At 38.1% G+C, this 16,003-nt stretch overlaps 1 protein-coding gene across 5 annotated transcripts in view; it reads right to left on the reverse strand.

Annotated features, from left to right (window-relative positions):
- The window catches only part of TDRD5 (tudor domain containing 5), a 106,495-nt gene that overhangs the window by 77,761 nt on the left and 12,731 nt on the right, over positions 1–16,003 (reverse strand). For all 5 annotated transcript variants that reach the window (XM_045452726.1, XM_045452725.1, XM_045452723.1 and 2 more), the window contains one exon: positions 14,278–14,474. In XM_045452726.1, coding sequence (XP_045308682.1) covers positions 14,278–14,474 — 197 coding nt within the window. The remainder of the gene's footprint in view (positions 1–14,277; positions 14,475–16,003) is intronic.

Genomic DNA, 16,003 nt, shown 5'->3' on the forward strand with positions numbered 1-16,003 from the left:
TTACAAACTGTGTAACCTTTTTAGGTCTCGGTTTCCTCATCTGAAAAATGAATTTCCCTATCTCTTAAGGTTGACAGGGAAACGGGATGGGGGCGCGGATTAGGTTCCTAAGATTATTATATCACTAGCTTTCACAAAAAGCCTCAGCCCTTGGGCTTATGTTCTTCATACATCTTCTGAATCGCCATGAGATAACCCCCTAAAGCTCCCCCAGTGAACAGTAAGAGCATCTAAAGGTAACGGATTCTTCACATCCCAACATGCTCCCCTCATTTGCAGATTCAATACAACAACTTCTTATCACTGTGCTAGGTGTTTCAGGGGACACACACACACACACACACACAGTCACCTCAGTGCCCTTCTTCTCAAGCCCCTTAAAATTAAGTAGGGAAAGGAGATAAATGGATAAACCACTATAAGCTAAGGCTGACTCTGAGCATCACTGAAGAGGTGCAGAATTGCACAAGGACATATTATCACACTAAGTTATAAATATAACGAAGGCTTCCTTTTTGAAGAGCCGGGGAACACCACAGAGAAGGGCGGTAGAGAAGGCAATAAAGGTATAAGGAACTTCATGAACACAGGAAAAAAGGAAAAAAATAATAATAATTTGCCTGCAGGGAATAAGGAAAGAGCGGAAGACAACACTGACAAAAGGAGAAGGAAGTACTACAGAATACCTCAGACGCCAAACTAAGGAGTTGCACCGGGTTATGTAGACAAATCCATATGTTGGAGATTTTTAGCAGGGGAGAGGCATCATCAGAAGTTTAATCTGGCAGCAGCAGAAAATGATACTGGGAGGGTGGACGACCAACTGGGAGGCCACGAAAACTGAGGGCAGGCATCTTCACCAGGGCACTAAGCAAGTCAGACTAGAGAGAGGGGGCACGACAAAGGTGGGACATGGAATCCGGGAAATTAGGAAAGAACACCGTGCAAAGGAGGGAACTGCTGAGGGATGAATAGGAAGAGGCCAGGGAAACAGCCTCAAAGACTATACGGTTTAGAAGGAAAAAGGACCTGGGAACACAGAGATAGGATTTTGCTGTTTTTCAATCAATTCCAAAAGCTTGAGAAACTGGGAGGTAACAGGATGAGGATTACAAATGTCATTTTTCCCTCTGAACTATGGCTTGTAACAGGCAAATCACAAGCTAAAAATTGTCTCAACATTTTTAAACAGCTAGGGGAGAAAATAATATTTTGTGACACATGAAAATTATATGAAATTCAAATTCCAGTATTCATAAAGTTTTAATGGAACATGGCCACACTCACTCATTTACACATTACCCACATGATTGCTTTTCGCACCACAAGGGCAGAGTTGGGTGGTTATAACAGCGCCTCAAATATTTACCATGTGGCCCTTTAGAGAAAACAGTTACCAAGCCTGGGTTTACAATGCTCTTACCTAGGAACAGAGTGTTTCTCAAGAAGGAAAAAAAAAAAAAAAAAACACGACAGAGGCGCCTGGGTGGCTCAGTCGGTTAAGTGTCTTGACTTCAGCTCAGGTCATGATCTCACAGTTCCTGAGTTTGAGCCCCACATCAGGCTCTGTATCGACAGCTTGGAGCCTGGAGCCTGCTTTTGGATTCTGTATCTCCCTCTCTCTCTGCCCTTCCCTCTCTCTCTCTCAAAAATAAACATTAAAAAAATTTTTTTCTTCAGGGCGCCTGGGTGGCTCAGTTGTTTAAATGTCTGACTTTGGCTCACGTCATAAGCTCGTGGTTGGTGAGTTCAAGCCCCACATCAGGCTCTGTGCTGACAGCTCAGAGCCTGGAGCCTCCTTCAGATTCTGTATCTCCTCCTCTCTCTGCCCCCAACCCCAGGTGTGCTCTGTCTCTCTCTCTCTCAAATGTGAATAAACATTAAAAAAATTTTTTTTTTATTTTTTTTTTTAAAAGTAAAAAAATGGGTTTTAGCCTCAAGCTAGACCACTATATTAAGCTAACTTTAAACTGAATGGGGTGGGGAGATTTTTTAAAGTCCAGTTAATCTTGGGGATATCTATAATTGGAGGGTAGAAATTAAAATGGGGGCCGGGGGCAGGGGTAAGAAAGGAAGGTAATGAGTGACTGACATAAGGAAAGTAATCAAGAGGGGCCTCTGATTTCAATAATCCTCCAGTCCCAGATGCCTAAATACCAAACAAAAAGAATGAATAAATCAAGTGAACAAAACATTATCAGAGCATAAAGATGGAAAGTGATGCGAAAAAATACCATATTCAGAGAGGAGCCTCTAGGAACAGAGAAGAGGCAGAGAAGAACTTTGAATCAAAAAGATGGACTCCTCAGAAAAAAGGATAAAGACGTAAATAGGCAACTGATAAATATTAAGCAATAAAAGCATCAAGCTCATAAAAAGACAATAGTCCAATATAGTTACCTATCATATTGGAAAATTAATTTTATAATAATGCCCATTCATTCAACAAAAATGTACTGAACACATACTATGTGCTGCACACTGTAGGGGTCAATAAACTAGATATGGTCACTGCCCTCCTGCAACTTGCAGTCTGGTGTGGAGAGACAGACATGAAACAATCATAAATATAATTGCAATTATAAAAAATATCATGAAAAGATCCACAGAGTGTTATGAAAGGATAATATGCCAGAAGGCATTAGAAAAGCACTGGGAGACCGAACATACTGGGTTGGTGGCGAGGGAGAGATCATTTATACTGAGTATCATCAAAGGTACAAGAAGCACATTCCTTACGCACCTTATCTCGGTGCTACCTGAAACTTTTACGAGGACAACTTAACTATATAAAAATACACACTCCTTTTGATGCAGTGACTGTTGCTCTAGAAATTTATTCTGTGGAGTAGCGGATATATGCAAATTTGAACACGATTTTCATCACAAGGCTATTTTTATTTTTTTAACTAGGCTCCATGCCCAACGTGGAGCTTAAACTCATGACCCTGAGATTAAGACTCACACACTCTACCGACTGAACCAGCGAGGTGCCCCCACAAGGCTATTTTTAATAGCAAACACTAGAAACAGCCTTAGTGCCTAACAAAAGTTACAAGTTAAACAAATTATGGTGCATCCTACTCCCATTAAAAATTGTATTGGTGGGGCACCTGGGTGGTTCAGTCGGTTAAGTGTCCACCTTCGGCTCAGGTCATGATCTCACGGTTCCTCAGTTTGAGCCCCACGTTGAGCTCTGTGCTGACAGCTCAGAGCCTGGAGTCTGCTTCGAGTTGTGTCTCCCTCTTTCTCTGTCCCTCCCCTGCTCATGCTCTGTCTCTCTCTGTCTCTCTCTCTCTCTCAAAAATAGACACTAAAAAAATTTTTTTAATTATGTTGCATTACAATATTTAACAGTGTGGGATGTTCACAATTCACAGTTATGACTTAAAAAAGCAGGTCACAAACCTGGACCAGAATGATTCTATTTAAAAAAAGAAAAAGTCACTTAGCATAATACTCTCTAGCTCTATGTACATCACTGGAAATGGCAAGATTTCATTCTTTTTTATGGTTGAATAATATTCCAGTGTATGTATATACCACATCTTCCTTATCCATTCATCAGTCAATGGACACAGGCTATTTCCATAATTTGGCTATTGTAGATAATGATATTATAAACATCTGAGTGTAGGTATCCTTTTTGAAATAAGTCAGGGCAAGAAAAATACCATATGATTCCACTCATATGTGAACTTGAAGAAACAAAACAAACAAGCAAAGAGGGGGGAAAAGAGGCACACCAAGAAACAGACCTTTAACTGCAGAGAACCAGATGATGGCTAGAGAGGCGAAGGGGTCAATAGGTGATAGGGATTAAGGAGGGCACTTGCAATGAGCACCAGGTGTTGTATGAAGGGCTGAATCACTGTATTAAACACCTGAAACTAATTACACTATGTTAGCGAACTGGAATTTAAATTAAAAAATCAGCTTTTCTGGATGATAAAAGTACAGGTGATTTTTATTTTCTTCTGTGCCTTCTTGTATTTCAAGTTTTCTATAATCAATCTATATTACTTTTGTAATAAGAAAAAAAAGGTTTTAAAAACAGACACCTGGGTGCTATTTAGAAACATGAGGGTGGAAGCATTTTGAAAAGAAGGAAGGTACAGAAGTGACATCTTAGAGGAATATACTCCAGCCCTTTGGCCATATGGTACAACATGAACACATTTCTGATAAAGATCACAAAACTGGCACCAATACACACACGGAAGCAAAGCTTTCAACTGCTTAAATATTTGCCAGATACCTCATCTGACTAAAAGCCAGGCAGCACGGAATGTGACTTGCCATACTAAAAACTTCACCCAAACTAACAAGAAAACGAGATAGTGAACAGCTACTTTGAGTTGGCCAGAGAACACAACTTCCGGAGAACTGCATTAATGAAGCCAGGAACGGCTCCTGCAGACAGGAACTGTTTAGCGTATCCAGCTGCTTGTTGAGGGAAGATACTCTTACAGGATAGTTGAGCCAGGTCACCAAGTGAGATAAAAGAAGTATCCTTTCTTATATGCAATAACCAAGCACACCTCCTTATTCACACAGAAACTACCAAATTGTTTGGTTGCAAATTAAAAGTTAGGTGCAAACTAACACCCAGCCCTGATTTTTAATTCGTTTAAGGCGAGATCTTTTTTATAATTCCAGGTTTACCTACTTTAAACCTCATGCTGAATGTTACAATGAAGTTTTCCACTATGTAAGATGGGGTAGGGTGGGGTAGGGTGGGATGGGGTACTCTTAAAGCTAGACAACCTAGAAATGTCAGATCCCTGTTCCCGGACCAACCCTGGCCATTGTTACAGGCCATGACCTATTCACAATAACAGTAACACTATGGTTACCTGTGATGTAGGACTACACAAAGCTTCATTCACTAGAAAATACAGCTAATCCATTCTCACCTACTCACATTTGCATCTCCATCCAAACTTCCCTTCAGTCAATCTAAAGGAAATTTAATAGAATGTGGTAAAAAGATTATTCGTATCTTGCAAAAGAGGCTTTAAACTGTTCTAACCATTTCCTTTGTGAAACAAAGCATTACAATGGACAAAGGGTAGATACTAGTGACCACCCTGGCTGTTTCTCTTGAAGGTGAAAGGTGAAAAAATACTAACCCTCATTTTACAAAGGAGAAACTTATTTTTCTTCTTTTTAATAACATGTTTTCCTTATTACAAAATAACGTGCTCACTGGAAATATGTGAAATACAGATGATCAAAAAGTCTGTAAATTCATAATTTAAATTTGTTATAGATCTGTTCTTTTTCTATGCTCATAAATACATGTGGAGTTTTGATCAAAAACACATAGCAAACTGATCTAAAATTTTGAAGAAATGGAATTTGTACTTTTTAGAAATAGGATTATGTAAGATCTGGTAATTATGTAGAGTATGGTCTCCTACCAAAGTGAAATACATAGTTCAAGAATGAGAGCCAACTCTTTGGAACAAGATTTAAATAGTTCCAATGGCAAAAACTTCACCCAGAAGTGAAATGTGGTTATTAGACAGCAGCTACGAGGAATTCTTGGAGCTGCAAAACACAGGATGAAACTCAAAGGAGAAAAGATATAGAAGTGTATGTGCATCTTTCTCACCCTTCTCCCTGGAGCCATGCCAGGAGCAAAGGTCCTAGACTTTGCATTTGTTATTCCCTGGCTCTGATGGCTAAACGCACAGTCGTCCCACCCAATTCTATAAAGTCTCCAAAAAACATGCTATATCATTCTCTAATATTTTGTTCGGGAATTTTTAATCAATACAATAAATTTGGAAAACGGAAATAACTTCAAACATTGGAAAAGCCAAAACAAACTTATTCATTGTGGAGCTTCACACAGTTAATTTATTTGGACTCAATCATTCTGAGTTTTGCTTTGTTAGGATAGGTATTATGTTTCCTAAAATTCATATTTTAAAAGCCTAACCCCCAATGTAATTTTTTTTTTTTTTTTGTGGTGAGGTATGAGGGTGAAGCCTTCGTGATGGGATTAGCACCCCTACAAAAAGAGAAACCAGAGAGCTTGGTCTCCTCCATGTGCACACACTGAGGAAAGGCCATGTGAGCACACTGCGAGAAGGGGCAAGCCAGCAAGAGAACTCTCAGCAGAACGCAGCTACGTTATCACCCCAGTCTGGAACTTCCAGCCTTCACAACTGTGAGAAAATAAATTTCTGTTGTTTAAAGCTACCTGATCTAAGTTACTTTATTATGGAAGCACTAGCGACTAAGACAGTCCAGAGAAAACCTTCAGTCTAGAGCTACCCACAAAGGTATTACCTTTCTGAAGATCCTATTTATAAAAGTACAACTTGCCATTTCTTCAAAATTATAGAGGAGTTTACTAGCTGTTCCTACTCAAAACTCTACAAGTATATATGTTTCCTTTATAAGCATAGAAGAATAGATTTATAACAATATTAAATGATATTATACATGGAAAACCCAACAGACTCCACCAAAAGTCTGCTAGAAGTGATACATGAATTCAGGAAAGTTGCAGGATACAAAATCAATGTACAGAAATCAGTTGCTTTCTTATACACTAATAATGAAGCAACAGAAAGACAAAGAAACTGATCCCCTTCACAATTGCACCAAGAAGCATAAAATACCTAGGAATAAACCTAACTAAAGATATAAAAGATCTATATGCTGAAAACTATACAAAGCTTATGAAGGAAATTGAAGAAGATATAAAGAAATGGAAAAACATTCCGTGCTCATGGACTGGAAGAATAAATATTGTCAAAATGTCAATGCTACCCAAAGCAATCTACACATTCAATGCAATCCCAATCAAAATTGCACCAGCATTCTTCTCGGAGCTAGAACAAGCAATCATAAAATTTGTATGGAATCACAAAAGACCCTGAATAGCCAAAGTAATATTGAAGACCAAAGTGGGAGGCATCACAATCCCAGACTTTAGCCTCTACTACAAAGCTGTAATCATCAAGACAGCATGGTATTGGCACAAAAACAGACACATAGACCAATGGAATAGGATAGAAACCCCAGAATTAGACCCACAAAAGTATGGCCAACTAATCTTTGACAAAGCAGGAAAGAATATCCAATGGAAAAAAGACAGTCCCTTTAACCAATGGTGCTGGGAGAACTGGACAGCAACAGGAAGAATGAAACTAGACCACTTTCTTACACCATGCACAAAAATAAACCCAAAATGGATAAAGGACCTGAATGTGAGACAGGAAACTATCAAAACCCTAGAGGAGAAAGCAGGAAATAATGTTTATAGCAGCACTCTCAACAATAGCCAAATTATGGAAAGAGCCTAAATGTCCATCAACTGATGAATGGATAAAGAAATTGTGGTTTATATACACAATGGAGTACTACGTGGCAATGAGAAAGAATGAAATCTGGCCCTTTGTAGCAACATGGATGGAACTGGAAAGTGTTATGCTAAGTGAAATAAGTCATACAGAGAAACAGATACCATATGTTTTCACTCTTATGTGGATCCTGAGAAACTTAACAGAAGACCATGGAGAAGGGGAAGAAAAAAAAAAATGTTAGAAAGGGAGGGAGCCAAAACATAAAAGACCCTTAAAAACTGAGAACTGAGGGTTGATGGGGGGGAGGGTGGGAGGGAGGGAAGGGGGGGTGCGCCCCCCCCATTGGGATGAACACTGGGTGTTGTATGGAAACCAATTTGACAATAAATTTCATATTAAAAATAAAAAATAAAAAAACGCCAAATAAATAAATAAATAAAAGAAAAACTTCCCAATTCCTTTTAAGAGGCCTGTATTACTTGGATTATAATTTTTTTATAATTATAATAATTTTTCTTTAGAAAAGAAAAGCACTATAGAATTCTGACTCGAATTACATGTATGTGGATTTTATCCCACACTCAAGCAATTCTCCAACATCAGCTGGGTATCTTGTACTTCAATTCATGTCTATCTACCTGGCATTACATCAGCTTCCATAAATTAAGGGCCAAGTCCAACAAGATTGTGCCCCACCCCCACCACAATTCCAAGTCCAGGTTATTATCTGTGCTTCTGATCAAGTTACTATAAATCAGAAGTTCCATGACACCCTCCTTGGGTTCAACCGAGTTGCTAAAGCAGCCACAGAACTCATAAACATTTTACTTACTGATTTATTACTGGTTTATTATAAAACAATATAATGCTACACCCACAAAAACTCAAAAAGGATTAAAATTGAATGTAAGATGTGAAACCATACAAACCCTAAAAAAAAAAAACCCACAGATGGTAAGTTCCTTGATACCATTCTGCGCAGTGATTTTTTAGATTAGACACCAAAAGTACCAAAAGCAAAAATAAACAAATGGGACCACATCAAAAAAGCTTCTACACAGCAAAGGAAACCATCAACAAAATCAAAAGGCAACCTACTTAAAAGGAGAAAAAATTTCTAAGTCCAATATTTGATAAGGGGTTAATATCCCAAATACATAAAGAACTTATACAACTCAACAGCAAGAAAACAACCAAATTTTAAAATGGGCAGAGGATCTGAATAGACATTTTTCCAAGGAAGACATACAGATGACAAACAGGTACATGAAAACGTGCTCCACATCACTAATCATCATAAAAATGCAAAGCAAAACCACAATGAAGTATTACCTCACACCTGTTAGAATGGCTATTATCAAAAGGACAAGAAACAGTAAGTGCTGGTGAGGATATGGAGAAAAAGGAACCCTGGGGCAAGTTGGTGGAATGTAAATTGGTGTAGCCACTATGGAAAACATTACAGAGGTTCCTCAAAAAAATTACACTACCACATGATCCAGCAACTTCAGTTCTGGGTACTTATCCAAAGGAAATAAAAACACTAACTCAAAAAAATATCTGAATCCCTATGTTCATTGCAGCATTATTTACAATAGCCAAGACATGGAAACAACCTAAGCATTCATCAGCGGATGAATGGACAAAGATGGTATGATACACACACACACACACACACACACACACACACACACACACACACAGGAATATTATTAAGCCATAAAAAAAAAAGCAAGGAAATCCTACCATTTGTGACAATATGAACGGACCTTGAGGGCATCACACTAAGGAAAATAAGTCAGAGAAAGACAACTGTATGATCTCACTTATACGCAGAATCTAAAAAACAAAATAAAAATAAATAAATAAAAACTTGAGTTCATAGATATAGAGAACAGATGGATGATAGCCAGAAGCAGGTATTTGGGAGTGGGTAGAATAGGTGGACAGGGTCAAAAGGTATAAAATTCCAGTTATAAAATAATTAAGTCCTGTACAGCATGTAATATACAGCATGGTAACTATAGTTCATAATGTATTAATAAATATAAAGCTACATGACACATTATACAATTATAATAATATGTATTATATATGTTACTACAGAAAATTGCTAAGACAGTAAATCTTAAGACATCACAAAAAGAATTTCTAACTATATGTGCTGATGGATGTTAAGTAGACATACTGTGATTTCCCATTATACACATATCAAAGCATCGTGTACATCTGAAACTAATATATCAACTGTATCTTAAATTGTTTTTAAAAAATCAGTTAAAAATTTTTTTAAAGATAGAACTCAGAAATAGTGAGATGGAGAAGATGCATACAGCCAGATAACTGGGAAGAGGCACAGAGCTCCATACCTTCTCCAGGCATGCCAGTCTCCCCCAAAACTCTACTGTTCACTAGCTTAAAAGCTCTCCAAATCCAGTATTTTGGGGTTTTATGGAGGTTTTACTACAACAGCACAACTGATTGATTCATTCACTAGGGGCCAGTGATTCTATCTGTAGCCCCCTTCCTCTCTCAGGAGGTTGGGGTAGGACTAAAAGTTCAGACCCTCTAATGACATCGTTTGCTCCAACTGGCAACCAGCCCCCATCCTTAGGTCCTTTCTAAAGACACTTCATTAGCAACAAAAGATACCTTTACATTTCTTACCACTTCAAAAATTCCAAGAGTTTTAGGAGCTCTATGCTAGAAATGAGAAAAGGAATATAATTTTTATATAATAAATCACAATAGCACATCCTATAATCCTCTCAAAGGATGGAGAAAATTTCAACACACATTCATGGAAAAAATTCTCAGAATCTAGGAACAGAAGAGAATTTTCTCAACCTGGTATACAGCATTTATAAAAATGCTAGAGTTAACACCATAGTTAATGATGAAAGACTGAATGTTTTCCCCCTATAGTCAGGAACAAGACAAGAATTTCCAGGCTCAGCATTTCTATGCATTATTATACCAGAGAGCCCAGCTTACGTAAGGGGAAAAAAAAAGGGGGGGGGGGCATACAGATTGAAAAGGAAGTAAAATGGTCTACTCCCAGATGGTATGATGGTCTATGCAGAAAATCCCAACTCTACGAAATAGTTACTAGAATGATGTCAACTACAGTATTGAGTTTATCAAGTACCTTGATTCAAGGTCACAAGATGCAAGGTCAAAATATAAAAAAAATCCAATTGATTTCTATGTACTAATAACAATTAACTAGAAAATAAACTGAAAATACCTGTCAACTACAGTATTGAGTTTATCAAGTACCTTGATTCAAGGTCACAAGATGCAAGGTCAATAGACAAAAATCCAATTGATTTCTATGTACTAATAACAATTAACTAGAAAATAAACTGAAAATACCCTTTATAATATCCAAAGTATGAAAAAAGGTGGTGGGGGGGGGTAAAATTTAGCAAAACATATGTAGGCCTTGAGTACTTAAAACTATAAAAGAGTACTAAAAATTTAAAGACTGAAGTGGAGAAATTATACTATGCTCATGGATCAGCAGATTCAATACTGTCAGGATGTCATTTATCCCCAAACTTACCTCTAGATCCCTTGTTTCATTCTAATCAAAATCACAAGAAGCATATTTATTTTTGGTAGAAATTGACAAGCTGATTTATATCAAATTAGGTTTATATGAAAATGCAAAGAACCTAGAGTAGCCAAAGCAATTTGAAAAAGAATAAAGCTGTAGGACTTAACTACATAATTTCAAGATGTTAAAGGGCACCTGGGTGGCTCAGTCACTGGGTTAGCGACGGACTTGGGCTCGGGTCATGATCTCGTGGTTCATGAGTTCAAGCCTCGTGTCAGGCTCTGTGCTGACAGCTCGGAACCTGGAACCTATTTCTGATTCTGTTTTTCCCTCTCTCTCTACTCTCCCCCCGCTTGCTGTCTCTCTCTCTCTCTCAAAAATAAATAAACATTAAAAAAAATAAAAAGAAAGATATTATAAAGCTATATTAAGAGAGAAGGGTACTGGCAAAAGAACCTGTAGATCAATGGACCAGAATGGACAGTCCTAAAAACAGAACCTACACATACAAGTGGTCAACAGATTTCACAGAGGTGCCAAAGTAATAAGGTAGTTCAGCAAGGAAAAGAGTATTTTTCAAAAAAATAGTGCTAGAGGAATTAGCAATCCATTGCAAAAAACTCTGGTCCATACTGGTACCTTATATAAGAATTAACTTGAGGGGCGCCTGGGTGGCGCAGTCGGTTGAGCGTCCGACTTCAGCCAGGTCACGATCTCGCGGTCCGTGAGTTCGAGCCCCGCGTCAGGCTCTGGGCTGATGGCTCAGAGCCTGAAGCCTGTTTCCGATTCTGTGTCTCCCTCTCTCTCTGCCCCTCCCCCATTCATGCTCTGTCTCTCTCTGTCCCAAAAATAAATAAACGTTGGAAAAAAAAAAAAAAAAGAATTAACTTGAAATCAGTAATAGACCTAAGAACTAAAATCATAAAACTTCTAGAAGAAAACATACAACATTTTTGTGACTTTGGATTCAACAAAGATTAGTTAGGCAAGAATCAAAAGAAAAATATAAATAAATTAGATTTCATCAAAATTAAAGGCTTCTGCTTCACAAAAGGCAGAACTAAGGAAATGAGATAAGCATATACCAGGAGAAAGTATTTGCAAAACATGTCTCTGGTAAAGGACTTGTACCCATTCATATATAAATAATTCTTCCAACTCAATACAAAAGTCAATTTTTAAGAACAAGCAAAGGATGCAAGGAGACACCTTAAGGAAAATTTACAAATGGAAAATATGCATATGAAAAGATGCCCAACATTATTCATCATTAGAGAAATTTCAACACCATAATGAAATACCACTACACACCCATAATTAAAAAAAAAATTAAGGGGCGCCTGGGTGGCGCAGTCGGTTGAGCGTCCGACTTCAGCCAGGTCACGATCTCGCGGTCCGTGAGTTCGAGCCCCGCGTCGGGCTCTGGGCTGATGGCTCAGAGCCTGGAGCCTGTTTCCGATTCTGTGTCTCCCTCTCTCTCTGCCCCTCCCCTGTTCATGCTCTGTCTCTCTCTGTCTCAAAAATAAATAAACGTTAAAAAAAAAAAAATTTAAAAAAAAATTAATGTTTATTCATTTTTCAAAGAGAGACAGAGCACGAGTCGGGGATGGGCAGAGAGAGGGAGACACAGAATCGGAAGGAGGCTCCAGGCCCTGAGCTGTCAGCACAGGTGTCACCACACCAACGCGTGGCTCAAATCCATGAACCATGAGATCATGACCCAAGCCAAACTTGGATGCTTAACCAACTGAGTCACCCAGGCGCCCCATGAATAGTAATTTTTTTAAGTGGACAATACCAAACATTAACAAAGATGCAGCTAGAACTCTCATATGTAGTTTACAGTAATGTGAAATCATACAGCCACTTTAGAAGAGTCTGACAATCTCTTATAAAGTTAAACATGCCCTTACTGAACGACCCAACAATCCTACTCCTAGGTATTCACTCAAGAGAAGTCCACGATCAAAGTGTATGCAAATGTTCATAGCAGCTTTATTTATATAAATACCCCACACAGGAAAGAACCCAGATGTCACCTGATGGGAATGGATAACAAATTGAGATAGATCAATATAGTGGAACGGTACGCAACAAGAAAAAGTAACAAACTACTGATACTGATGAATCTCGAAAGCACCATGGTAAGTTAAAGAAGCTAGACACAAACGCTAGATGTTATTTAATTCCATTTATGTGAAATTCTTGAAAAGTCAAACTTACAGAAAGCAATATTTATGTAGTGTCTACAGCTGGGGAAAGAGATCAACTACAAAGCAGCATAATGGAAATTTTTGAGAATGATGGAAGTGTTTGGCCTCTTGATTTTGATGATTATGCAATGAGGAACATTTGTCAAAATTCAAACTGTACATTTTAAATGGATAAACTATATGTAAGTTATGCTACTAAAGCTAGTATTTTTTAAGTTATAGAGGTAAGGCACTTTTATATCTTGAATTTAATTTCCATGTGCTTCTTCTAAGCTCTATGAAAGTTGTCATCTTGCTAATTTAACCAGGGTTTTTGTTGGTTATATTCTAGTAGCTTTTGTTCAAAACTCCTTCAGCATACACACAGTCAGAAAAGTACCAGGACTGTAGTGCTCAGGGCCAGCCATTCAGGTGAAGATATTCATGAGGGAAGCTGCAAATATACTTCTAGGACTTTGGTGAGAAGCTGGAACTAGAGACAGCTGCACAAAGTACAGGTGTCCCTCACTTTTCAAAAGTTCATGCTATGCCCTTTCACTTTTATGAAAAATCTAGGGTCTGTTCTCATTTTTGCTAACCCAAAGAAATCGAAAGAGGATTTTCACTTTTATCAATAAAGGCCAAAAGCAAAAAGAGCATCCAGCAATCGTTTTGCAGTGAGCGGTTATAGGGGCAGCGCACGCCGAGCAGCCAGAGTGGCATCACCAGCCTCCTTCCCCAAGAACTACATTCAGCATCAAACCACCATAGCTTTGAATTGTGCTTTACCCCCATTTATTTTGTGCATCCATTAGCAAGATGTGTCCTAAGGTAGAAAATCCATTGGCTAGATGTATCATTAGGTATCAGAAAAGTCTAAGAGAGGTTATTTTTGGGGTCTAAGAAGGCTCAAAATTTTTTCTATATAAATTAATGGCAATTGTTTCTTTGCTTTACACGGTTTCAACTTTCAAAAGGTTTCATAGGAACACCCTACTTTCCAATAGTGGGGGAAGCCTGTAACAGAAACCATGGGAGTTGATACAATTTTATTCTTTTCTCACTGCCACCTCTTACTAGCTAATAATCCACACGACCATAGAAAATGCTCAAGTTAAATCTGAAATTAAGCTTCTCCGTCTAAGTATTAACCACTGAATTTAAACACATTTTTGGTTTATACCTCCAAACTCCTATATCTCACCTGGTTTAATTTTTCAGCGTGATTCAGCCTTGAAGTCTCTACCACATTTGACTTAAAAGTATTTTCCACGTTCAGTATTTGCTTCGGTGGTTCCAAGTTTGAAGTGGGTTGCGAAAAGCGTGCCTTTGTGACTGGGGAGACTGTAGGGTAGGACCTTTGTTGTTTCATTCTAAAAGGCTGGGTAAACATTTTACCTCCTTTTGTGAATAAAAGAAGAGCGGAGAAAAGTTGTCACTAACAATTTCTACTTTATTTTCTGGTGATTCTATATAGAGGCTACTGTGACCTAACTGTTCTCAACTTAGAAATAACAATTATGGAAAGTAAGCTTACATTTTCATATTGCCAAATAAAATTTACATACAATGGAAAAGATTAGTCATCTATAAAAGAAAACCAAGGGATCATACATGTGTTACTGAAAAGGTTGGATCTAAAAACTCCATTTAAGATCACCTGAATATAATTACAGAAAGGCAGATTTCAATAGGTAAAAACCTAAAAACGTTTAGGAGGCCAAAAAGTCTCCAACTAAGAAGTCTGCTTAAAACTATGCCTCTCAAACTGAATAATCACCTAGTAGTATGGGAGCAGGAAAGGGGGATAAAAAACTATAGAATAAAGGATATTATTCTAGAGTACAGATTTTTTTCTTCAAGATTTGTAGGGAGGAAAATACCACTGGCAAGATATATGCTGATGTACAACATGAATGACCAATCACTAGACCTCACTGTGGTCTCTTTCTTTACCATAAGATCAAGCCCCCCCCCCCAACACACACAAATTGTTTCCAAGATACCCTGATGATAGGAAGAAGGGTCACAGATGAGAAACATGAACGATCCAATCACTGGGAAGGAATATCACTCCCCCCATTCAATAAGTTGGCAAGCTGCTTTATACACTATCAACCTCTTACAACTTTAATAGCATAGGTTTGTCTCCCCAAGTTCAAGTAACTCAAGAATACTGATACTGCTGATGGTTGAGGGTAAGATTCAAAACACACACTGGCCCCTATAGTCTTCCCTGACCAGAGCTTGTAAACCCCCTAGGATATCTGTATCAAATTACATTTCCTACCACAGTTTAAGTATTGGTTTCTAAACTGGGGACATTCTCATGGTTTCACCTATATTAATCTAAATACAGATTTTAGAGAAAAAGAAAAATCACTGAAATAGGCGTAGAGATTCCCAAAATAGGCTCAGTGTATAGATTCTGTATCGTCAAGGGTCTAGTGACGCACTATACAAATGATCACATTGGTCTTCTGAGACTTTAAGAGGGACAGTGATTCGGGGACGAAAGGTACAGCATACAACCCATGGTACTGTAACAACATTGTATGCAACATGGTAACTACACTGTGGGGAGCACAGCACAAGGTAGTCAAATCACTGTGCTGCACACCTGAAACTAATGTAACACTGTGTGTCAACTCAACTACTATATAGGTATACAGTAGTGTGTGTGTATAAACATAAAACAAAAACAAGAGGGACAATGACTGGGTAAGAACAGCACTGGCTAAACAGTATTAACAGCTGCGTTTCTAACCCTGGCTATAACACCTTTCTAGCTATGTAACTTTGCAAAAGTCATTTACATATCCTGAGCTTTGTTTTCCTTATCCCTAAGACTGGGTCATTTGCCCTACGGTGTGGCTAGGAGAATCCAAGGTAAAACGCTATGTAAGTGGTTATCATTACACTACATAAAT

This window comes from Leopardus geoffroyi, chromosome C3 (genome assembly GCF_018350155.1).
Source record: "Leopardus geoffroyi isolate Oge1 chromosome C3, O.geoffroyi_Oge1_pat1.0, whole genome shotgun sequence".
Taxonomy (NCBI): Eukaryota; Metazoa; Chordata; class Mammalia; order Carnivora; family Felidae; genus Leopardus; species Leopardus geoffroyi.